The sequence below is a fragment of the Sorex araneus genome, chromosome 11 (assembly GCF_027595985.1).
Source record: "Sorex araneus isolate mSorAra2 chromosome 11, mSorAra2.pri, whole genome shotgun sequence".
Taxonomy (NCBI): Eukaryota; Metazoa; Chordata; class Mammalia; order Eulipotyphla; family Soricidae; genus Sorex; species Sorex araneus.
The window spans coordinates 32,237,837-32,264,357 of NC_073312.1; the positions used below are offsets into that span (position 1 = coordinate 32,237,837).

Here is a 26,521-nt window from a genome sequence, read left to right on the forward strand (position 1 = left end):
CTTTATACTTCTCTGAGATCCCTGCAAGCTACCGAGAATACCTCACCCACACGGGAGAGCCTATCAAGCCACCCGTGTCGTATTCGATATGCCAAAACCAGTAACAAGTCTCTCAATGGAGACATTACTGGTGCCTGCTCAAGCAATGGGATGACAGTGATGACAGTGATGAGCATATAGATGTTACAGACTATGAAGAAATAACATGGCTTTGAAGTGAAACTCGGAAAGCCCATCTTTAATGAACACTGGATCTTTTTGAATCTGAAGACAATGGAGATATGAGGGGAGGAGAGATCAGAGATAGCATCTCAGGAAATGGGTAAAGAGGGAAGGAGGTAAACAAAGCCCTATATGGAGGGATTTTCAGACAAAATCATAACAGAAGTAGGTGATCTATTCTTCTCACAGAGGAACAAAGCAGAGCTTGTAAGAAGGGGGCACAGAACCCAATCCGCTGGCAACAGGGGTAGTATCAAGGTCCTTGGGGTCAACCACAGATTTCAAGTTGAATTTCTGTAAAATGGTGGTCAGGAATAAGAACAGTTCCATGCGGGCCAGGCTTTCTCCTGCACATGAGCGTTTACCTGAAAAAAGCAAATACAAAGAAAAGTTAGTCCTTGAACCCTGTTTCTGGCTGTCAGTTGGAGAATATGCAATAATTATTTAAAGAGTGGTTAAATGGGTGAATAAAAAAATATGATGCTTTGACAAATGGATGAAAAGTGTAATACACACACACACACACACACACACACACACACACACCATACATTGCCTAACGGCTTATTTTAAAGGTGTTCTTTCAACGGTTATTGACATGAACACAAAGGAAGAACTTTGAAAAGTAGTTTTAAATTATAACTCCTACTTTCATATATAAGAGTTCCATTAATACTTTTCTTGAAACAAATACATTAGCTGTGTTTTCTGTTTCTAATTTGATATTATAGTGTTTGCTGTTTCTAATTTGATATTATAGTGTTTGCTGTTTCTAATTTGATATTATAGTGTTTGCTGTTTCTAATTTGATATTAGATGATCTGTCCATTTTGTCTGAGTCTTTTTCATACTTTCACAGAACTCATGCTAAATAATCTCCAATATATCATGATATTTCAAGTTTTATCTCACACCGTTCCATTTTATAAAGCGCAATTTTCTTATATTTTGTCTTTTAAAAAAAATTCTTTCTGAATTTGGAAGAAATGAGTGAATTTTCCAAAATATCAGTGATCTGACCTAATAATGAAGGTGTGTAGAAAGAGGGAAAACTGCTTAGACCATAAGATTCTGTTCTTGATCATGAACAAAGAACTATTCTACTAGCCCTAGAGTGAGCACTGTGTATTGTCAGCAAATCCATTGTCAATTGACTGCTGATGTACCAAGGAAATAAATTTTAATACCTGCTGAAAAAGCCATGAAGTAGTCACTTTTCTTAAATTTTCCACTCTCATCCAGAAAGTGGCCGGGGTCAAACATCTTTGCATTCGGGAATTCTCTTTCGTCATGCAACACAGAAGTCAGTGATGTAAGTATAGTTGTGCCCTGGAATAAAACACAACTAACCTGACTCATAAAGTGTTTGTGGAGTTGGAAGAAATGTACGAGATAATATTAAGCAGCAAGGGGTTCCTCTTCAATAAATGTTAGGAAAACTGGATACTGAGATGCCAAAAAATCAAGTAACCCACTGCCTAGTACCATAAATAAAAAATAATTCAAAATAGATTATGGTATAGTATATAAGACTAGAAACACAAAACAGATAGAAGAAAAACAGGAGTGGGAATATTGGCTTATGGTGTCTTTGTTACTCAATTGCAAATGGCAGAAAACAAAAGTAAAACTAACAAACATGATTACATCAAACTACAAACCTTTTCCTAAGTGAAAGGAACAATGATAAAATGATGAGGCACCCTAATGAATGGCAGAATATAACTGCACACCATCCATCTGGTAAAGAGCTGGTACCCAAGATTTTTAAAGTATTCAGAAAACGAACAATAAAAAATTCAATGGCCCCTTTTTACTGATCAAAAATTATTTATAAAAATTAAAACTAAATATTTATGCCATGTATAAAAAATAACTCAAAGTGTATTAAAGACTTGGCTGTAAGACTTAAAACCACAAATTATGTTGTGAAAAGCATTCACAATAAACTCCAACATTGCATAGACTGCACATCACATCAGAGATGTCTTTGGGACTCAATTCCAATGACATAAGAAACAAAATTTAAAATAAATTAGTTAAATTAAACTGGAAGAAGACAGAGGAGGAGAGAATGAAGACAGGGGAGACAGACGAAGAAGACAGAGGAGACAGAGGAAGAAGACAGGGAGACAGAAGAAGATGACACAAGAGAAGACACAGAAGACACACGGAATACACAGAAGCGAAGGAGACAACACAGACAGAAGACACAGAAGCAGAGACAGAGCGGTTGAAAGAGACCAGAGGAGAGACTATAGAGACAGAGACAGAGAGACAGACAGAAGCAGGGGAGACACTGAAGCAGAGCTCAAGGCAAAAGAAGTGAGAGTGAGCGGGGACGAAAGAGAGAGAAGCAGAACTCGGGAATGGAGATTGGAATAAACTGCAACTGAGACCAAAAAAAAACCTAAAATCCTTAGCACAGTCAAGGAAACCACACACACACACACACACACACACACACACACACAACACACACACACACACACACACAAAGCAGCTTACTGACTGGGAGAAGATATCTGGACACCATATATAGGACAAGAGACAATTATTCAAAAGATATGAAAAGCGTACAACTCATCAAAAACAACAAAAAAACAGGGGCCAGAGAGCACAGTTGGGAAGGCTTTTGCCTTGAATACACCCCACCTGGTTAGATCCCCCAAACCTCGTAATGGATCCACAAATCTTTCCAGGAGTGATCCTGAGCACAGAATCAAGAATAACCCTGAGCAGAGCCACATGGGACCTAAACTCCCAAAACAAATAACAGCAACAAAATGTCAAAAACAACTCAATTTAAAAATGAGTACAAGACTTGATCTTCAAGCCTGTGTTTTCTCCTGACCACGTTTCTCATTTGATTGTCTCTACGTTTCTTTGCTTGTTTATTTCTACTCTGGTGAAGCCTCTGTTCATTCTTGAAAACATTTCCCTCTTTCACTCCTCTTACATCTTGGTAAACAGTTTCATTCTATAAAAACTACCTAAAATATAAGATAAAAATTAATATTAGCAGAAAATAGAATAGACATCATTCTAAGGAAGACATACAGGCAGGCACCAGATATGTTTTTAGTTTTTGCAAATCTCTCTGTGTTCATTAAGAATTGGATATATATAATGTGAAAAGGAAAATTGATAAGCAGAGGTCAGTATAAGAAAAACAAATCTTACCTTGGGAATGATGTAATTTCTGAATTTAATATCCTGGGTCACAGCATGGGGAAGGTTGAGAGGGACGAGATCAATGAATCTCTGGACCTCGTGCACCAAGGCGTCCATGTAAGGCATGTTGCTCCTGTCCTGCATGCAGGGGCTCCGGTGTCTGCCAATCACATGCTCAATCTCTTCCTGGGCTTTAGCTGTAATACACAAATCATGACTCAGAGAAAAAAAAATTTTAAGCTGCGTTTGTATACCACTTCAAGGATGCATGAAATAGGCTTGTGAAGTTATCACAACACCATTTTTGTGTCAAGAAATGCACTTAGACATAGATAATTCTATTATATAGATAAATATCATTACTTATAAGCCAAACAAGATAGTCTATACCTACCTATTATTATAATATGTGACAATACAAAGGAAAATGCAGGAATGTTTTTAAATAGAACAGAATTACATCAGAAAATTCAATCAGAAAACTAAAGTCTTGAATCACACAAAGAGAAATCAAACATTGTTTTAATCAGAAATAAAAATGGTTGAAAACTAAATTATAATGTAACTATCTGTATGTGTTGAGTTTTCATTTTTCTTTTATTTACTATTTATGTCTCTTATCTACCAGATTGGCTGGTCTGGAAATCACCTCCATCCTCAACTCCTATTTTCAGATTATACTTCTCCAATATGTTTACACCAAAAGTACTATAAGAAACTTTATTTCAATGTCTTTCTGATTACACAAACAATGCACCCCAGCAATATAACCATAATCACTTTGAGTACTTACTTGGACCAAACCATTTCTTCCAATTCAATTATAATTTTATACAGTCTCATTTTTTAATTATTTCCAAATAGGAACATATAGTTTCAAACCCACAACAATAATTTTTCTATAGAGCCCTCCTTGCTAATACAGAAATTAGAGGATAAAATTACTTTATTAAATAGCGAAAAATGGTCTTTGATGGAGCCTTCAGTTAACTTGAAGGCTAGTACTTAATAATTTCTCTAAAACTCAAAGTTGTTAAATGTATACCAAACACACAATTCAGTTGTTACGATAAAATTTTGTTTGCTTTCTGGCCGAAGCAATAGTACAGCAAGTAGGGTACTTGCCTTGTATGCAGTAGACACGTTTTATCCCCAGCACCCCATATGGTCCCCTGAACACAGAGCAAATGTGGTCCAACCCAACCCGCCAATTTTTTTTCATTTTCAAATACTAAACACATAGCTTCCAACTGTTTTTTGTTTGCTTTCAATTAATTAAATTTTTTTTTTAATTTTCTATAAGGTAGCGCCTCTGCTCCAGGCCGCTTTCCGCACGCTCGGAACAAGTCTGAAACAAATTCCAAGACCGCGCAGCAGCGACACATCATCATAGAGGGAAATAAATATTTATGCCTCTCTGAGAGCTTGGCAAGCTACCAAGAGTATCCCGCCCACTCGGCAGAGCCTGGCATGCTCCCTGTGGTGTATTCAATATGCCAAAAACAGTAACAATAACAGGTATCATTATCATTATCAGGGTCATTCCCTGACCCTGAAAGAGGCCTCCTATTGTTTTGAAAGACTAGTAAGGACAGGCTGCTAAAATCTCAGGGATGGGACAAATGGAGATGTTACAGGGGCCTGTTTGAGTAAATTGGTGAACAACAGATGACAGTGATACAGAGATACGGTGAACATAAGAAAATCTGATGTGATTTCTCAGGTCTCTGTTGTCCCTATCATCTCCCCTCAGTATATACCCCAATTTTGATGTGTTCTTTTCTAGGTCTGACTTACTGACACTTTCATTCCCCTTCAAAAGTTCTCTGACACCATGACTTCCTATGATGCGATTTATGACTTTAAAGTGAGAAAGGGATAAGAGGGAAAAAATTATAAAGCATACCCATTTGAAAATGCATCTCTTTTGATTGCTATACAACTTAATTTCCAAATTTAGAGCACAGTTTCTAAATTTGAGAGATTGAATGTTCTTTTCTTTTCTTTTTTTTTTTTTTTTGGTTTTTGGTCACACCCGGCAATGCACAGGAGATACTCCTGGCTCTGCACTCAGGAATTAACTCCTGGAGGTGCTCAGGGGACCACATGGGATGCTGGGAATCAACCTGGGTCGGCCCCGTACAAGGCAAACGCCCTCCCTGCTGTGCTATTGCTCCAGCCCCAGGGAGATTGATTCTAAACGTTTCTTATGAGCTGGACAAGTAATGCTTTCCTTTGCATTGTGAGTGTGGCTGAGTGTTGGTTCATGTACATGCTGTCCCTGTGGAGTAACCCTCTCTAATCCTATAAGGGAAACAATTACCTGATAAAAGGAGTTGTGGTGAGGCCTGGAAAGAGTACAGCAGTCAGGATGTCAGCAGGCCCCAGTTGGGCTTGATTTCCTCCACCACATCCAACTGTTCAGGAGGCCAAGGGTCATGTGCATCAACACTATTCAGATCCTATGGACACCAAAGCCACCAGGTGGTGCTCCGAGGCTTTCAGAGTTACACTCAACGATGCTCAGGGCACCATGTGGTTCGTGGAATCAAACCCAGCAAACCCAGGTCTAGTGCATACTAATCATGCTCCCTAACTGCTGTCCTATCTTTTGTCCCTGAATTTGGCTTTTTAAAACATATCCCTTAATGTGTACATTTTCTCCAAAAAACACTAGATTTCTAAATTCCCATTTAGTTTTGATAAGAAAACTTCCCACTTTCTTACTATGACTTGAGAACAATATACTTTCAGAATTGTATATATTATTTACAGAGCCGAGGATCTGTAAATAAACTACCTTCTATTCAAAGAGAAATTTTCATAGAAATCTAGTATGCAGGACCGGTTAATTGATGCTGGTTATGGCTGACACAACTAACCCCCCATGAAATCCAGATCATCATTTATTACTTTTGATATTGCCAGTAGTAAGTAGTATCTTCACCTTTCTTAGCACTGCATCTTCTGGAATTATATAAGATTTCCCATCATGATGTAGCACTGTGGTCCTGTTGTTCATCGATTTGCTTGAGTGGGCACCAGTAAGGTCTCCATTGTGAGACTTGTTACTGTTTTTGGCATATCTAATATGCCATGTGTAACTCTCCAGGCTCTGCCGTGAGGGTGGCATACTCTCGGTAGCTTGCCAGGCTCTCTGAGAGGGGCAAAGGAATCGAATCCAGGACGTGCAAGGCAGGCGCCCTGCCCAATGTGCTATCACTCCAGCCCTCCCATCATGATACTTTCATTAATTTGATCATACAGATATTATTTACTGATGCTTTCTAAGAAGCAAGATGGAAAGCACATCTAAACCTTGCAAGATATTTCTGCCATCCATCCATCTATTATATTGCTCATACCCATGACCTCAGGGTGCTTCAGCAGGAGGAGAAGAGCGTATCTCAGTGTAGTGCTTGTTGTCTCTGTCCCAGCTGCAAACAGATCAGCGGCTGTGATAGTCAGATTTTCTAAAGTAAACTCCGAGTCTTTATTGTGCTTTTCCTAGAAATAATTTGATATGATTATTTGATTTCTGATTTTCCCAGAACTCGTAAATCCAAAAGAATTCATTCTGTTAAAAAATTAAGTCAACATATCAAAAGTTTGCAGGCTTCTCTGCATAAATTGAAAAGGTTATCCTAAAATTATGTTGAAAGTTGAGGGACCCAGAAAAAGCAAAACAAACTTTATAATGACAAAGCTGGGCCAAAGCAAGAGTACAATAGGAAGGTTGTTTTCCTTGTAGAGGCTGATCCAGGTTCCATCCCCAACACCACATTTGGTTCCCTGAGTCCCGCCAGGAGTGATCCCTGAGTGCAGGGCCAGGGGTAAGCTCTGAGTACAGCCTGGTATCGCCCAAGCCTACACTTTTATCCTGGCTGAAAATGAAAAAATGAGAAAGTCGGATACTCATGATTCTCAATCGAAAAACTTTCTACAAGCAAGCAACTATGACTACATTTTCAGTCAACTGATTCTTAACCTGATGCAGTACAAATTCATGCTAGAAGAATTGCCTTTTTCAGTTCAAGTAGCAAAACTCATACTTTTAGAAATCAATACCAAATTTTGCGTTTATATCATTTTATACCACTTTATATCAGTAGATGTTTCTCTCTTCCATATCCCAATTCACTTCCAATCCTCACTTCTATTCCTCCATTCATACAATTCGGTTATTTGAACTAGTTTACACCAACAACATATTAAATTTAATTTCCAATCCTCACTTCTATTCTTCCATTCATACAATTGGTTATTTGAAACTCCCTCAACTGTTTATAGCAACAACATATTAAATTTTATTTCCAGTTATCAGACATACAGAAAACTCAAAAAAATTGAAGTTTTGGTTTAGTCTTCAATATAAAGTGTGCCACAATCAGAATCAACCTTCAGGGGCTGGAGCAATAGCACAGCGGGTAGGGCGCTTGCCTTGCACGCGGCCGACCCAGGCTGACCCAGGCTGACCCAGGTTCGAATCCCAGCATCCCATATGGTCCCCTGAGCACCGCCAGGGGTAATTCCTGAGTGTAGAACCAGGAGTAACCCCTGTGCATTGCTGGGTGTGACCCAAAAAGCAAAAAAAAAAAAAAAGAATCAACCTTCAATTATGGAATGATTTTTTACATTTTGTAACTTATTTGTAATTCGTTGATTCTAGTTTACCTAAAGTGTAATTCTCTGCTCCCAACACCTCCACCACTATAAGTGCCTAAAGAACTTATACATTCCACTTATCTTAACAATTAAATTTTACTTCTTCTGTAATATTTCATTTCTATTAATTTATGCAAGAAATAGCAAAAGACCTTGACAACATTAGTTTCCTTACACAGAATCCTCCCTCGTAAATATAGCATTCTTTCTTTTTAAATACAACACTCTTAATAAACCAAATAACTAAACTACCAGTCACATTTTACCTCTTGCATTTTGATGAGGAAACAGTCAATAAAGTCCCGAGGATTACTAGTGTCCAGAGATGCTTGATGTTCTTTTGTTTTCTCAAAAACATAATTTTTAAAGAACTCAATATTTTTTATTACTTTGTTATGACTTCCAGGGAAATAGTCAATGAGAACAGGGAAAGCATTACAAAGCTAAAAGAGAAAACAATGATTTATTAAAGTTTTGAAACTTGAGTATTTCATGGGGGTGCACTACCCTGGTGCTGGTCAGCACTTACTCCTGGTTCAATGCTTTGGGATTACTCCTATCAAAACTGTGGAATAAATAGGGCCAGCTATGTGCAAAGCAAGTGCTTTAATCCCTGAGCTGTCTCTCCAGTCCAATGAAAAAAAAAGTTTAATGAAGACGTACACCACATGTCAAACCTTGGCCAAAAATTTTAAAAGTGTTCTCTGTCTTAAAGGGAAATTTTGTTTTACTCCTTCATAATTTGTACACTGATAGATGTGTTTGATGGAGAAAATTCTGACAAGCAGATGAAGATCACAGATATTTTCTATATTCATACATCATGTTTATAATATAAAGTATCCTGTATTAATTATTTTATTGTTTACTTCAGTTCCCTACAGTATTGAAATTCTGGATGACATAAACACTAAGATTCCCATCTTGTGGGTAATAGAGGTGAAGGGAGGATAAGCATCCTGATATAGCTATAGTTTTATACTGCTTTTTAAAAATCCTGTCTCGTAGTCTCAAATAGAGTCAGTAATTTAGAAGTGGGAAAATCCTGAATATACTATGTAGCACCTTTCAACTTTCTATTCACAGTAACTATGAGTAGAGTAGTTAAATTAAACTCTCTGGTCATATCACATGGTTTAAACAGAAGGCAGAACATCTTATCTACTTACAGGGTAATACTTGATATTTGTTTATGGTTGGGAAATCATAAACCCAATTACTTTATCACTCAAAAATAATTGCCTGGAGGGCGTCAGAGTGGTAGTACAGCAGGTAAGGCCTTACATGCAACTGATCCAGGTTTAATCCCTGGCATCCCATATGATCCCTCAAGCCAAGAATAATTTCTGAGGCAGAGCCAGGAATAACCTCTGAGCATTGCTGGGTAGACCCAAAAAAGCAAACAAACAAACAAACAAATAAATAAATAATTGCCTTGATCATTAGGATATAAAAAAGAGATCATCAAAAAGGGCAGGAGGGGCGGAACTGGCACGCCATCGGCCCAGATAAATCCGGAGCCGCTGAGCGCGAATCGGACCCTCTGCGCCTAAAGACTTTGATTCCAAAGATGTAACACATTCAGGCATCCAGCGCAGCATCCGATAGCGATGCACTGGGGCACCGAACTGGGCTACAACTCTGTGCTGCCGGGGGTGGATTTTTTTTCCTCCCCACCCTGTCTTCCTGCACGGAAAGCGGTGGCCTGGCGGCACACATGTGACAGGCGCCATCTTCGGTGACTCCAAGCCCACAGGTATTCGGTTTTCACTTTTGGGGCTCCCAGGAACTCATAGGAAGGGGGCGTAACCGGCACGCCCTCGGCCCAGATAAATCCGGAGCCGCTGAGCGCGAATCGGACCCTCTCGCCTAAAGACTTTGAATTCAGAGACTTCTTACAGCAATGCACTGGGACTGTGAGCTGGGCTATGTAATTTCTGGCAGAATTTTCCCTGGACTTTATACAGAAATCCAAAACCGCGCGGACGCAGATCTGACCATTTGAACAGATCTGACTTGGGGGGGAAAACTCCAAATAATAACAGTAAGTTTTTGTTGAAATATTGAAGGTTTTTAATGTAGCAGCCACCTCTGGACTGTGAACTAAGCAAAAGCCCCACGCTGGCCGACACTGTGTGGCGTACACCATACTATGAGGCACAGGAAGTGGGATGAGGGGGAAAAAGAAAAAAAAAGGGAAAAGGAAAAAGGGAAAAAAAGGAGAGAGAGAGAGAGTTATGTACTTGTAGCAGTGGGGCTACATATCTCTTCATTTCCGGCAATGAAAAACTAATTATCAAATGTAGTAGGTCTGTCTCTCTTGGTTGGAAACTCCAACAACTATAGTGAGTTTTGTGTTGAATTATGGAATGTAATCAAGGTAAAGAAAAAATGAAGTGAAATTCATTAGTTATACAGTAGGGGGTAGTGGGTGGGGGCGGGGGGTATACTGGGGTTTCTGGTGGTGGAATATGGGCACTGGTGAAGGGATGGGTGTTTGAATATTGTATAACTGACATATAAACCTGAGAACTTTGCAACTTTCCACATGGTGATTTAATAAAAATTTTTTTTAAAAAAAGGGCAGGAACAACAATAAACACATAGGGCATTTGCCTTGCATGTGGCTGACTGAACTAGATCTCCATCCCATATGGTCCCCAGAGCACTGCCAGAAGTAATTCCTAAGTCCAGAATCTGGGGTAACCCCTGAGAATCACTGGACTCGACTCAAAAACAAAAAAAAAAAGAAAAGCATCAAAGATTCTCACTTTACTCAGTGTTATTTGACATCATGTGTGAAGCCTAAAATGCTCTTTTCTTGAATAAGATATTCTCCTCCTAATTTATTTCTAGCAACTAATATAATAATGTTGATAAATGTTCATTATATTATGTTATCTGTGGATATCCTTTAGTAGTGTGCACATTTTTTAGAAAAATACAAAATTATTTTGTGAAAGCTGGACTTTGGGCTTTTGTAGAAAAAAAACACTTAAAAGAGTTAATTATCGTGAAATTCTGTCCCTTATTCTGTACAGAATTTTCATGTCTATATTTAAAGAGCATTCTATGAAGCTAAGCACTGAGTAGAAATTGTGGTTCATACATTGACTTCATAGTTTGGTGCACTAGACCTTTGGACTTGGAGAAAACAGCAAACATTATGATTAAATAGGAAAAACATTCAGCTTGTTCTTCAAGCTCATGTTCTCCCTTGAACATGTATCTTGATTATCTCTATGCTTCTTTGTTTTCTTATCTCCACTCTGGAGAAGCCTATTCTCTCTATTGAACATGTACTACTCCCTCTTTCTCCCTTCACATATATCTAAATAAGTTTCAATAAAAACTACCTTGCTTCACACACAGACACACACACACACACAACCCCCACAGTCCTACAGAATTCTCTTTTTTCACATATGAGTTATATAGATACATAGAAGGGAACAGCAAAGGATCAAAGGCAATAGAACCAGAAAGTTGGTCTCTAGAACTGATTCCACCAAGGGGTGAGAGGTAAGGGTGGATAGGGGGCTACTAAAGGACATTTTGGATGTGACAAGGGGAAGATGACATTCTGGTGGAAGGGATGGTACTGGAATATTGTATGCATGGACAAAAGTGCCATGCATGGAACAGTGTCCATATGTTGGAACAATGTATACTTAAGAATATCATCTTAAAGTGAACAATGCATAGAAAAAAAGTAGTATAAAACATGGAGAGCAAATAAAACTCAAAAAAAAAAGAAAAGGAATTTACACTCACTTGCAACCATGGAGAACTCAGAATACTGAAATTTTCGTTAAGTTTTTCCATTAGACTTAGAAAATCTGGATCTCTATAATCAAAACGATGCTGAAATATAATGGAGCAGATCACATTGCAGGGAGCACAACCCAGGATAAAAGTAGGATCACATGGTGACGCTACAGAAGAATAACAAAAAAATTTTAAACAAAATTAAACAATGAAAATACAGATACACGCTTGTTGTAGCAAGAAAAAAATTATCACTAGAAACTTAACAGCAACATCTTACATATAAATTCCCTTAACAATAAAATATTTGATAAGCACAAACAAAAAAATCACTAATGGCTTGCAGCAAAAACAATTCTAAGAGTAAAATTTATAAGTGATAATAAAAAAGCTACATCAATAATAAAAGATAGATGAAGCAAGAGAAATGGTACACATGCATTGGACCTAGTCCAGTAGGTCCAATTTCTGGCACTGTACATCCCCAATGCCCTAGCATCATCAGATATATCTCTGAAGCCCCAAATCATCTCCAGGGTTGACCTGATGGTCCCTAGCCACAATGGTATGAACACCACCATATCCTCAGGCCTTCACTCTGAACCATTCAATATAGTTGATTTCAAATCACTATGAGTGCCCCACCTCCAAGCTCCCTTTTGGGAGGCCCTTCCTATATTCCAAAAATGAAGAAATAAAGATAACAAATAAACAATGTAACTTAAGTTATCAAGAAACTAGGAAATGTACAATCATGTCTAAACAAAAAAGGATAGTATAAAGATTAAAGAATAAATAAATAAAATAGATAAGAAAAACAATAAAACACAGCAATGAAACTAGAATTCTTTTGTAAAACTTAATCAAAATTGACAGACCCTGCTAGAGAAAATAAAAAAAGAGAAGTTACTCAATTAATATTAAACAAGGGGCTGGAGTGATAGCACAGCGGGTAGGGCATTTGCCCTGCACGCGGCCGACCCGGGTTCGATCCCAGCATCCCATATGGTCCCCTGAGCACCACCAGGAGTAACTCCTGAGTGTAGAGCCAGAAGTAACCCCTGTACATCGCCGGGTGTGACACAAAAAGCAAAAAAAGAAATAAAAAAATTAAATTAAATTAAACAATACATATAACACACAGAAATGTTAATAATATTATTTAATAATAATAAAAATGGAAACATTAACATTATACAAAGTAAACTAACATGGAAGAAATGAAGTCCTAGATATGTAAAATTAACAGTACCAGATCATGAAGAAAAAGACTCTCTGACAAATCAATAATGAGTAATGTACTCAACGAAGGTTCAAATATTAAAGAATAATGTCAAAATATCAATGTGTTAGATATACCACCTATTCATTATTAAAACAAACTCTCAGACTTAAGAAACAGATGAAACAATCTTTTATATTCACACTAGATGCACAAATGTGAGGTATACACAAACACAGCAAACAGATAAAACCTCTTGATTTTATGCCTCAAATAATCCCTACGCTATATAACAGCTGGCAGCTACTACCTGAATGAAAACTGGCTGTGTCTGAAAATTTTCCAAGGATGTCATTAGAAAGGGTAACAGTTGGGCATTGTATCTATACCATTGGTTTTTCTCAACTCCTCCACCAGACAGTGGGCTTCTTCTTGAACACGATTCTCAATGCTTCTCTTTCCCATCCCAAAATTCCTCAAGGTCATGAGAGAGAAGCGCCTTATATCCTTCCATTTCTTTCCATTGCTGTTAATAATTCCTACCAGAAGAAGAAATACAAAGTATAAGTGAAGTCCTAAGTAAAAAAGAAAGAAATCAAGAGGTGGCAGCTCCTTCAATGAACACTTTTGATATCTGCCTTCTCTCTTCTTCATCCTCATTAGTAATGCTAAACATGAGTGCATTCACACCTACCATTTCCAATAGTAGTTCTATCAGCCAGTGGGAAACTGCCTCTTGCAGAAAATTCTTCTCCAAAATCAATCAGGGCCTCCTTCACTGTTTCATATCCATGCAGAACCACAGTGGGTTTCATGCCCAAATACACAGTGAACACAGGACCATAGACTTTTGAAAGCTGGAAAGAAGATGCATATAATGGTCAAAGAAGACACTCCGACATAATCTGAATAAATTTTCTGAATTTAAAACATAAACATATGTTATTGTAGTAGCTGCCAATTATGGATGACCTAGGATATGTCAAACAATGGCCCAAGTAACAGTACACGGGTTATAATTAATAGCACTGTAGCACTGTCATCCATTGTCCATCAATTTGCTCGAGCAGGAACCAGTAACATCTCCATTGTGAGACTTGTTGTTACTGTTTATTAATTGCATAAATTAACTATCAAATAAATCTGCAAAAGTTTTATTTGCCTCACTTAATAAGGTTTACTTGCCCCCAAATGAGGAAACAACTAAGATATTTATCTTCTTAGAAACAGATCCCAAGGAGTGCTCTACCATCCCATTATAGTAGTTGAGCTGACTGGGAACTGAGATATCTGAGTTGCCTAAGCCTAGCCAAACATATCTAGTCCACTCTAGTCCACATCTGAGTGCTAGGAACATGCCTATAGCCAGAAAGCACTCTGTGGCACTTCCAGAGGCAGCCAGCTAGCAAAGCATCTCCCATAGTCTGCTGTGTTCCATACAACTCCTTTGGGGCTTGTACTGTGTGACTGAAGCATAGCTTCCTCCTAAGGCCACTCCTCCACAAATTCTCAAGCCACACAGAGGCCTGTTTGACTACAGCAGAACACACAAGGGGCTGTCAACATTAGATATTGAACTCTTGGTACTCACTTAGGCCTCTTCGTCTTGGTGCTCTGAAACATCTTGAAACTCACAATCTTGACCCCAAATCCCCTCTATACTCACTAGGTCTATTACAAATTACAGCACAATATCCCCTGTAAATCCCTAAGTTTCAACTCTTAGTCTTTGCTTCTCAGGGATTCTGGGAGATTTGTATCCATGTCATACTTCAGCAAGCATGAACTTTATGTGGAGCCAACACAGTTTCTTGTGACTGTGCACGCTTGTCATCATTCAGACTTTCTCAAACTTGAGGTACAGGAGTATCCAGCAAAGAATAGTAGAGAAAAGAGCCAGTAGGACTGGTCCACGAATGGAAGTTGGCCTCAAGTGCTGGGGAAGAGGACAGTTGTGATAAAGAAGGGACCACTATAACAATGGCTGTTAGAAGGGTTCACTATGGATAGGAGATGTGTGCTGAAAGTGGGTAAAGGACCAAACATGATGGCCTCTCAGTATCTGTATTGAAAACCATAATGAGAATTTGATTTCTTCCTTTCCTATCTGGACGGACTTAATCTCTTTTTCTTGTCTAATAGCTATCGCAAGTACTTCCAGTACTATATTGAAGAGGAGTGGTGAGAGTGGGCATCCTTGTCTTGTGCCTGATCTCAGAGGAAAGGCCCTTAGTTTTTCCCCATTGAGGATAATGCTTGCCGTAGGCTTGTGATAGATGGCTTCAACTATCTTGAGGAAAGTTCCTCCAAACCCCATTTTGGCGAGGGTTTTCATCATGAAAGGATGTTGGATCTTATCAAATGCTTTCTCTGCATCTATTGATATGATCATATGGTTTTTATCTTTACTTTTGTTGATATGGTGGATTATGTTGATTGATTTCGGAATGTTAAACCATCCTTGCATCCCCGGGATGAATCCCACTTGGTCGTGATGTATGATCTTTCTGATGAGTTGTTGAATCCAATTTGCTAATATTTTGTTGAGGATCTTCGCATCAGTGTTCATCAGGGATATTGGTCTGTAATTTTCTTTCTTAGTGGTGTCTTTGTTTGCTTTTGGTACTAGGGAGACGTGTGCTTCAAGCCTAAAGCCTCTACTAAGAAACTCTTAGAAACAATAGATTTATACAGTAAAGCTGCAGGCTACAAAATCAATACCCAAAAATCCATGACTTTCATATATGCAAACAATGAGGCAGAGGAAAGGGACATGAAAAAAGCAATCCCATTCACAATCGTGCCCCAGAAAATCAAGTACCTTGGAATCAGCTTAACCAAGGAAGTAAAAGACCTCTACAAAGAAAACTACAAAACGCTACTCCATGAAATCAAAGACGACATGAGGAAATGGAAACATATACCCTGCTCATGGATAGGGAGAACCAATGTTGTCAAAATGGCAATACTCCCCAAAGCATTATACAGATTCATCGCGATCCCTATAAGGATATCCATGACATTCTTCAAAGAAATGGATCAAGCAATCTTAAAATTCATATGGAACAACAAACGTCCAAGGATAGCTAAAACAATTCTTGGGAGAAAGACGATGGGAGGCATCACCCTCCCCAACATCAAACTTTACTACAAAGCAGTAACAATTAAAACAGCATGGTACTGGAACAAAGGCAGAGCTGTAGACCAATGGAACAGGGTGGAATATCCCTACACACAACCCCAAATGTATGATCATCTAATCTTCGATAAGGGAGCAAGAGATGTGAAGTGGAGCAAGGAAAGTCTCTTTAACAAATGGTGCTGGCACAACTGGACAATCACATGCAAAAAAATGGGCTTAGACCTTGACCTGACACCATGTACAAAGGTCAGATCAAAATGGATTAAAGACCTCAACATTAGACCACAAACCACAAGGTACATTGAAGACAAGGTCGGCAAAACCCTCCAGGATATTTAAGATAAAGGTATCTTCAAAGGTGACACGGAACTAAGCAATCTAGGAAAAACAGAGATCAACAAATGGGACTACATTAAACTAAAAAGCTTCTGCACCGCAAGAGATACAGTGACCAGAATACAAAGACCATCCACAGAATGGGAAAGGATATTTACACAATACCCATCAGATAAGGGGTTGATATCAATGGTATATAAAGCACTGGTTGAACTCTACAAGAAGAAAACATCCAACCCCATCAAAAAATAGGGCGAAGAAATGAACAGAAACTTTACCAAGGAAGAAATACGAATGGGCCAAAAGGCACATGAAAAAATGCTCTACATCACTAATCATCAGAGAGATGCAGATCAAAACAACCACGAGATACCACCTCACACCACAGAGACTAGCACACCTCCAAAAGAACAAAAGCAACCGCTGTTGGAGAGGATGTGGGGAGAAAAGGACCCTTCTACACTGCTGGTGGGAATGCCGACTGGTTCAGCCCTTCTGGAAAACAATATAGTCGATTCTCAAAAAATTAGAGGTTGAGCTCCCATTTGACCCAGCAATACCACTGCTGGGAATATATCCCAGAGAGGCAAAAAAAGTATAATCGAAATGATATCTGCACATGTATGTTCATCGCAGCACTGTTTACAATAGCCAGAATCTGGAAAAAACCCGAATGCCCTAGAATGGATGACTGGCTGAGGAAACTTTGGTACATATATACAGTGGAATACTATGCAGCTGTTAAAAAAAGGAGGTCATGAATTTTGTATTTATGTGGTTCGGCATGAAAAGTTTCATGTTGAGTGAAATGAGTCAGAAAGAGAGAGACAGACATAGAAAGATTGCACACATCTATGGTATATAGAATAACAGAGTGGGAGACTAACACCCAAGAATTGTAGAAATAAGTACCAGGAGGTTGACTCCATGGCTTGGAGGCTGGCCTTGCTTACTAGGGAAAGGGCAACTCAGAGAAGGGATCATCAACTATAATGCAGTCGAAGGCCATGTGGGGGAAGGGAGTTGCAGGCTGAATGAGGGCTAGAGACTGAGCACAGTGGCCACTCAACACCTTTATTGCAAACCACAACAGCTAATTAGAGAGTGATAACAGAAGGGAATGCCCTGCCACAGTGGCAGGGTGGGGTGGGGGGAGATGGGATTGGGGAGGGTGGGAAGGATGCTGGGTTTACTGGTGGTGGAGAATGGGCACTGGTGAAGGGATGGGTTCCTGAACTTTGTATGAGGGAAGCATAAGCACAAAAGTGTATAGATCTGTAACTGTACCCTCATGGTGATTCACTAATTAAAATAAATAAATTTTAAAAAAATGTAGAGAGAAAAAGAAGAAATGTGTCAGCCATAGAGGCAAGCTGGGGGTGATGCCGGTGGGAGGGATACTGAAGACATGGGTGCTGGAAAATATACACTGGTGGAGGGATAGTTGTTAGAACTTTATATGACTGAAACCTGATTGTGCAATCTTTGTAACAATGTATTTCACATAGATTCAATTAAAAGGGAAAAAAAGGAGTACAGGGGTACTGGCCATCTCAAACCCAGGCTAGCTCGCAGTCTAATTAAAACATGACAGGCAGGCATTTACAGGCATTTACTAGGTCAATCTCTTGGACCCATCCCAGGACTCACTGGCTGATTTTCTGAACTGATGCTTGGAACCCATTATTTGCAAATTTGGTAGAGACAAGTTCCACAAAAATGTGGTGCTATGAGTCTTGACAAACCTTTGCAATATCAATCACAAGATTGTACTAATGATCTTGCTACTACAGTTGCTGACAGGTTCTGGAAAACTCAAATCCCTTAGAAGATGTGGGTCTGCTGAGTATTACAGCTGCTACTGCACACTCAAGACCCCAAATCCTCAACAACTTCTCAGGCCCATTGAATTTCATTGCTACTCAATTACCAGGCACTAGCCTGGGTCTCAGTCCAGGTCTCAATAGCAGCTGCAAGAAATTTATGACATTATCATCAGTCATCCAAGTCCACAAAATTACAGAATCACTGTCTGGAATTTATTGTGATGAATTCCCAATTACTACTGAGGACTTCTTGAACACAGGACTTTCTTGCAAGCCTCATATAGCACAAGACATAATGAAAAAAATGAGAGACTCACCTGCCAGATGGTCAGAGATAAAAATCGGGGAAGTGCTCTAGCACTTTAGAGATTTCTAAATTCCCTGATTAAGACTTCAAAGCAACTCGGTCAAACTCTTGGACCCTTGCTCAGTGAAGTGAGGACTCAGTGGAAGAGAACTTCAATAGGACAAAGTATGAGAAAAAACTGAGCACATCACTAATTTAAGGAATAGAGTAGTTAAAGTTTAAAAATAATTCAATTCAGCTATTCTCCGGTTTTTTTTGAAGCATGGGGTCAAACATAGGACCTCATGTATTTAGGGTAAATATTCTCCCACAGAGTATAAATCCTGACCCTTGTTTACATCAACCATCTTTTTTGAATTGAAATTCATAAATCTATTTTTTAACTTTCTTTCCATAAAGTTTTGATTGCACACAATGTCAGGATTTTAAAATACTATGATAAATAGCAAAATATGGGTCTACTTTTTTATTTTTAAGAATTTTATTTTATTGAATCACCATGTGAAAAATTAAATGCTTTCAGACTTAAGTCTCAGTTATTCAATGTTGAAACAACTATCCCTTCACCAGTGTCCATATCTCACCACCTAAAAAAAAAAAACCACAGTACACCTCCCATCCCGCCCCCCGCGTCCCCCCTCCTTGTAACTGATAAATTTCACTTTACTTTCTATTTACTTTGGTTACGTTCAATATTTCAACACAAACCTCACTATTACTGTTAGGAGTACCCCAATAGAGTCAGACCTGTTGTGAAGAGATATGAGGTTGCGTGGCCGCAGTAGCAGCCACGAGGTTTTGGATTTCTGTACTTTAGCAACTAAGTCCAGGGAGATTTCTTCCAGATATTGGATCATTGCAAGCTTGTAAACCCCATCTGTGGTCATCATAATATGGCGGTCACCACGCCCTTCACCCCCGGCAAGGAAGAGGCAAGAGAGAGAAATACATTTCCCCTCCTGGGCGTTCATGGGGCTGTGGCTTAGTTCTCAGTCTGGAGACATTCTGCGAGGAGCTGCCCATGCCGAAAACTTTAGCTGGCATCTGGAGTCACGCTCGTGCAGCTGCGGAGAGGCCTCACACACGTGCGGCCCCCGGGATCACATCTTGGCAGCAGGCGGGGCCGGTGCCACCCACCTTCCCAAGAGCACCCTCGCATCCTGTTGCTGCAGTTTGTAATCAATATAGATCAATATAGGTCAACTCTTAGGACATTAGTTAGGGCATATTTTTTGCACATATGAAATCTTGATTCAATTCCTGACATCACAGGTTTCCAACTACTGAGATTTATAGGGTGCTACCCTAAAATCCCAAAAGCACCACCATATTTGGTCCTGGTGGTTTCCAGAACTTCAGGACCCAATCAAAATTGTTATCTTTGGGTCCTGGCATTCAACTCTATGAGCATCATTACAGTATAGGACCAAGGTGCTGCTTAGTAACAACTTTTTATATTATTTGTTCTTTTCTTTTTTTTTTTTAATTGAATCACCATGTGGAAAATTGCAATGCTTTCGGTGTTACGTCTCAGTTATACAATGCTGAAACAACCATCCCTTCACCAGTGCCTATATTCCACCACCAAAAAAAAAAAACCCAGTATACCTCACATCCCTCACCCCCTCACAGCCCCCCCCCCCAACCTGGGTAACTGATAAATTTCACTTTACTTTCTCTTTACTTTGGTTACATTCAATGTTTCAACAAAAAAACTCACTATTATTGTTAGGAGTTCCCCACTGGAGTCAGACCTGCTGTGAAGAGATATGAGGTCTCTGTGAAGCGATAGCAGCCATGCAGTTTTGGATTTCTGTATTTTAGCAACTAAGTCCAGGGAAATTTCTTCCAGGAATAATTAGATCACTGCAAGCTTTTATCTCTTGTCTGTGGTCCTCATAATATGGCGATTGCCACGTCCCCTCATCCCCCCCCCCAACAAGGAAAAGTCGAGAGAGAAAAACATTTCCCCTCCTGGGTAGGCATTGGGCCTCAGCTTAGTTCTCAGTCTGGAGACATTTTGCAAGGTGCTTCCGTAGCAAAAGTAGTTTAGCTGGCCTCTGGAATCATGCTCGTGCAGCTGCGGTAAGGCCACACATGTGTGGCCTCCGGGATCTTATTTGAACTTTTCTTAATAAATTTCCACATGGCAGAGCTTGCAAGCTACCCGTGGCATATTTGATAAGCCAAAACCAGTAACAAGTCTCACAGTAGAGATTTTACTGGTGCCCGCTCAAGCAAATCGATGAGCAACGGGATGACAGTGACAGTGACTTAATAAATTTATTTATTGAATCACCGTAGAGCAGTTACAAAGCTTTCGGGTTTAAGTTTCTGTCATACAATGACTAAATACCTGTCCATTCACCAGTGCACATTTTCCACCACCAAAAACCCCAGTATATCCCCCATCCCACACCCTTCCTCTACCTGTGTGGCAAATGATTTTCACATTACTCTCTCTGTGCTTTGATTACATTCAATATTTTGACACCAGACTCCACCATTATTATTTTGGATTTTACCCCAGCACTCAGATCTGCCGTAAAGGCAACATTAGACAATTTGTAATTTTTTAAAAATTTTATTGAATCACTGTGAGATAGTTACAAGCTTTCATGTTTGGGTTACAGTCACACAATGATCAAACACCCATCCTTCCACCAGTGCCCATTCCCCACCAATTTCCCCGGTATACCCCCTCCTTCTCACCCTCCCCCTGCCTCCATGGCAGACAATATTTCCCATACTCTCTCTCTACTTTTGGGCATTATGGCTTGCAACACAGACACTGAGAGGTCATCATGTTTGGTCCATTATCTACTTTCGGCACACATCTCCCATCCCGACTGATTCTTCCAGCCATCATTTTCCTAGTGATCCATTCTCTGTTCCATCTGCCTTCTCCCCTCCGCTCATGAAGCAGTCTTCCAGCTATGGGGCTATCCTCCAGGCCCTTGTATCTACTATCCTTGGGTATCAGCCTCATGTCCCTCTCTTTCTGACTCATTTCACTTAGCATGATGCTCTCCAGATCTATCCATTTATAAGCAAATTTCATGGCTTCATCTCTCCTAACAGCTGCATAGTATTCCATTGTGCAGATGTACCAAAGTTTCTTTAACCAGTCATCTGTTCTGTGGCACTTGGGTTGTTTCCAGATTTTGGCTATTGTCAACAGTGCTGCAATGAATATATATATAAGCACAGATGTCATTTCTACTGTGCTTATTTGCAGCCTCAAGATATATTCCCAGAAGTGGTGTTGCGGGGTCATAAATTACTAGCTCAATTTCTAGTTTTTGAAGGACTGTACATATTGTTTTCCAGAAAGGCTGGACCAGTTGGCATTCCCACCAATAGTTAAAGAGAGTCCCTTTTTCCTCACATCCATGCCAGCACTGGTTGATTTTGTTCTTTTGAATGTGTGCCAATCTCTGTGGTCTGAGACGATATCTCATTGTTGTTTTGATTTGCATCTCCCTGATGACTGGCAATGTGGAGCATTTTTCACATGCCTTTTGGCCATTTGTAAAAAATGGGGAGAAGAAATGAACAGACAAATTATATTCTATTGCTGATTATGAATAACATATGATGTCACGCCCTTACCAGGTTGTCCATTGTTCTCTGGAAAATGGTAGCCATTGAGCCACCAGGGGTAGCCGGCAGACAGATGGCACCATTCCCCAACTGGAGAGACCTGGGGCTGGTAACCTAATGCAAAGTCCGTTGCATTTTTGCCAAAAGCCATTAGGTTCTGACATTTGTTTCTGACTCTCTGGGATCATGGCTTTAGCCCGCATCAACCATTTTAAGCAACATAGTATCCCCCTGTTTGAATGCCTCACATTTCTTAATACAGTGAGTAAATTATGAATTGGAACTTCAACAAAGATGACGTAACCTGGTTTGCAGCTGTCAGGGAAAGGTGTTGTAAGCATACTACTTTCAAAATGTAGGTCTTTAGTAGGTGTGTACATCTTTATTTTTCCTATTTTTAAAATGGGAATAGGCAACTCTCCTACACACATACACACACACACACACACCACACACCCCAAAATACAATTCAGGGGCTGGATTGTATTGTACTTTATGGATAGTACAGATAGTGGTGTGTTTGCCAGGCATGTGGCAAACCTGGATTCAATTCCTGGCATCCCATGTGGTCCCCTGAGTCTCACCAAGAGTGAGAACCAGTAGTAAACCACATTACTGCTGGGTGTGGCAAAAACAAACAAAACATACACTTTGGGCACTCAATAACAGAATGATAGTATTCTTTGGCACTTTAGAGATGGTAGAGGTGCAGTAACTTTGTATATCATATTCATAAATGTTAACATAATAACTATGTTACCTCAGAGTTTCTTGCCTGCATGTCTGGCTGTCTTCCCCGGGACCCTTCAGAAGGGATGGGCTCCAGCTTCCCTCCCCGTCCCGAGCAGAGCTCCCGGCACCCGAAGATCACCAGAACCTAACCACAACCATGTTCAAGGCCCCTCTCCACACGTTCAGACAAGCCTCACACATGAAGGTACTGGTAGAGGATCCCAGGTGTGTGTAATCCCATCAGTGGCCAACATCCAGAGACTTAAAAGCAAGTTCCCAGAAGCGCACAATATCTTATAATCTACTTCTCCCTCTGGGAGAAACTAGCAAGCGACTGAGAGTTTCCTGCCCACATGGGTCAGTCTCGTAAGCTTCCCATGATGTATCCATATGCCAAAGCCAGTAATAAGCTGGATCTCATCCCCTGACCCTGAAAGAGCCTCCAATGCGGGCTGGCGAGCATTGTTGGGAAGGCGAGTAGAGAAGGCTTCTAAAATCTCAGGGATAGGACGAATGGAGAGGTTACTGAGACCGCTCAAGCAATTCGACAATCAATGAGATTTCGTGATCCTGATCGTGATGTTACCTCAACTAGTTACATAAATAGATATAATATAATAATTACATTATATTTATTATATAATAACATATTATTATAATAGAGCTCTATCATCCAACATATTAAAAATTGTGTCACTTTGTTATATAATAAATATAGTTATTTTATTATATATAAACAATAATAAAATTATTTTAATAATAAAATGATGTGTTTTATTATATAATAAATACATTAACTTTAGTATAATTTAATGATTTATAATTATTAATAAAATAATAAGTAAAATAATTTAATAAAATAGAGATCTATCATTCAACAATTTCTTTCTTGAGTATTAAGGGCATGATATGCAAATGAGAAGATAGATATATTTGCAAATATATATATAAAAAACCACTTGTTATTTACAGACAATGCAATACCACTCAACTACAAGAAGGAAAAAAGAAAAGGAAATCCTATCTTTTTCTACAACATGAATGAAACTGGTGTAGGTGATATAAGCAAAATACTCAAGAGAAAGATATATACCAGAAGTTCTCACTCACACACGTTATATAATGAAGCAAGAAGCAAGAAGAGAGAAGACAGACAACGGCCAATGCAATCAAACCCTTAGACTCTCCTGACAGAATTGGGGATATTGGTATTTTGTTGATAGGTATAGTGTCTTATCAATGTGGTCCTGAACCCAGGTATGTGGGACTTTGTGACTGAAAACGCTGGATTCAACAGAATCTGGAACAGGGATCCTCTGCCTGTATCCCTGTGCTTCCTGGCACTCAGCATTCAGCCCATAAACCAATTCTGGCTGGCGCCAGATAATTTTATCATCAGCCTTGATCCAGAGTCTCATGTCCTTCTCTCCGGAATGAAGCATAACCCGACGACACACACCGTAACCATGACCCCAAACCCCACTCCATGATGCTTCATTCAGGGTGCTCTGAAGGGGGGCAGTGAGACCCCTCCCAACCCCAAGGAACCCAGCCCTGTCAGCTGAAAACCTCCAGAACTCAACCGCTGCCATGCTCAGGGCCGGTCTCCACATGCTGGGGTGAGCCTTATCGAGAAATGAATGCATTTCTAGACCTCACAGTTGCACTGGTGGCCTCATGACAACTCATAATGCACAACACCCATACTCCAAGAGTACCAACCACATTTGATGGGGATTAAGTAGGAGGAAACCAATCTTAAAGGGAAATACTTTTAAACAAATATGATATATATATATGTATATATATATGTATATATATATATTCACACAAGGCTCAACTTTCAGCAACTCATCTGATTTCTTATAGTAAGGCCTTAATGGGCCCTGGTGAAATATAACAATCTTCACATTCTTTTCTCTAAAAAAACTTTTTTAGAGCATTTTTAGTGTTTTTTTATAACAAACAATACAAAATTAATTATTTGGTTTCTGCTCTGGGGGCAGGGTTAAAGTTCAAGATGGAAACATCTTAAATACGGTGGTGGAAGGTATAATGTTAAATATAATCAAATATAGCAAGCTACTTTATAAAATAAAATTTTTTTGAAAACAATATAGTCCTAAACATAAGATTTCCACTTCTTTAACCAATGCTACTGAATAAAAAGTACATTTAATAAGTAAGTAAATAAATAGATTCAGGTGCTCTAATGCAGTGTGTTTCAACTACCAGTCCCTGGGTGGGTGCTGGCCTGCAGGTATGAGAAGGTAGAAATGTCCTAATGCCCAGGCTGATAAATTGCTCCCCTCCCAATATAGGGAATAGTGGCATCACAAAGGTAATTTAGCACATGCAGCACTTTATGGAAGCACAATTTTTCCAGCCTGTGTCTTCATAGGATACACACAGAAGTTCTTGTTAGCATTCATATGAATTTGGTTAACAACATTGGGTCCTGCTGATTACTTCTTTCTTTCAGTCAGTCAAGCTCTTCCCAGACCAATTTATTGAAATTAGGCCCACTCTGTCACTTCAGAGTAAATCAATGTTCATTGTTATTCTTAGAAAAACAAACTTTCTATAGTAGAGGAATATGGCATAAAATCTATAATCACAAAACCCTTTCTTCCATTTATCCTGAACCAAAAATTATAGCAAATGACTGAAATTGCCATAGTAGTATATTGATTCCATCATACAAAACTCTAAATTTTTCTTTACCGACAAATACATCATTTCATTCTACTGTTTGAGATAATACATTGAAAATGGCAAAAGAAATGCGAATCATTTCAGGGAATAATTTTATTTGCATTGGTTAATTTTAAAAGTGTGCCAAGACTAGACATCATTTTCAAATTTGAAGCTAATTTATTTACCCATAACAAGTCACTGGAGGATCATAAAACATACTTACATTGCTCAGGGATTTGCTGATATTCTTAACATCTATCTGTAAAATATTTCCAATAATTGGGAGAGGAGTAGGGCCAGGAGGGAGATGTCTTTTCTGAGAGCTCTGTTTCCAGAATGAAAGGAGGAGGCAACAGGAGATACCGAGCACCAGGAACACAAGCAGATCCATCAAAGCTCTCTCTACTTAGATAACTGTGAACCTCAAACTGAACACTCCCTACTAAATCAGCTTGTGCCTCTGAAGCTAACCAATTTGTTACATCCACTTTATAGTCTCTCTTGTGTGGACTCTGATCTTGTAATACTGATTAAATGAAAATGTACTTTAGTCCAGGTTTTCTTCAAGCCAGTCACTGAGTTCACTAGAGTTTGTGGTCTCTTGGACTTCCTGGAGGAACAGATTAAAAAACTCTTACTAAAGTGATTCCAATATGCAGCCATCATTTATAAACAATGAAATAAGTAATTTAATATCAGATGACTATCTCTAGATTCATATTGTTTTGGAAATTATTACTTTGAAGATGATTGTATGTACCATAGCATGGTCATCCCATTTTTTTCATCAATTTTCTCGAGCTGGCACCAGTAATGTCTCCATTATG

At 39.2% G+C, this 26,521-nt stretch overlaps 1 protein-coding gene across 2 annotated transcripts; it reads right to left on the reverse strand.

The window, feature by feature from the left end:
* Positions 1-281: 281 nt before the first annotated feature.
* LOC129398774 (cytochrome P450 2C19-like) lies at positions 282-26,085 on the reverse strand. 2 transcript variants are annotated; one of them, XM_055119004.1, is made up of 9 exons: positions 25,918-26,085; positions 13,746-13,908; positions 13,441-13,590; positions 11,836-11,996; positions 8,328-8,504; positions 6,762-6,903; positions 3,406-3,593; positions 1,410-1,551; positions 282-587 (listed from the first exon to the last, which is right to left on the reverse strand). In XM_055119004.1, exons 1-9 carry the CDS (start codon positions 26,083-26,085, stop codon positions 406-408), a joined length of 1,473 nt encoding a protein of 490 aa, XP_054974979.1. In that variant the 3' UTR covers positions 282-405. The 2 variants fall into 2 exon arrangements, with proteins under 2 accessions (XP_054974979.1, XP_054974980.1); XM_055119005.1 differs by lacking the exon at positions 8,328-8,504.
* Between the last annotated feature and the right edge of the window lie 436 nt (positions 26,086-26,521).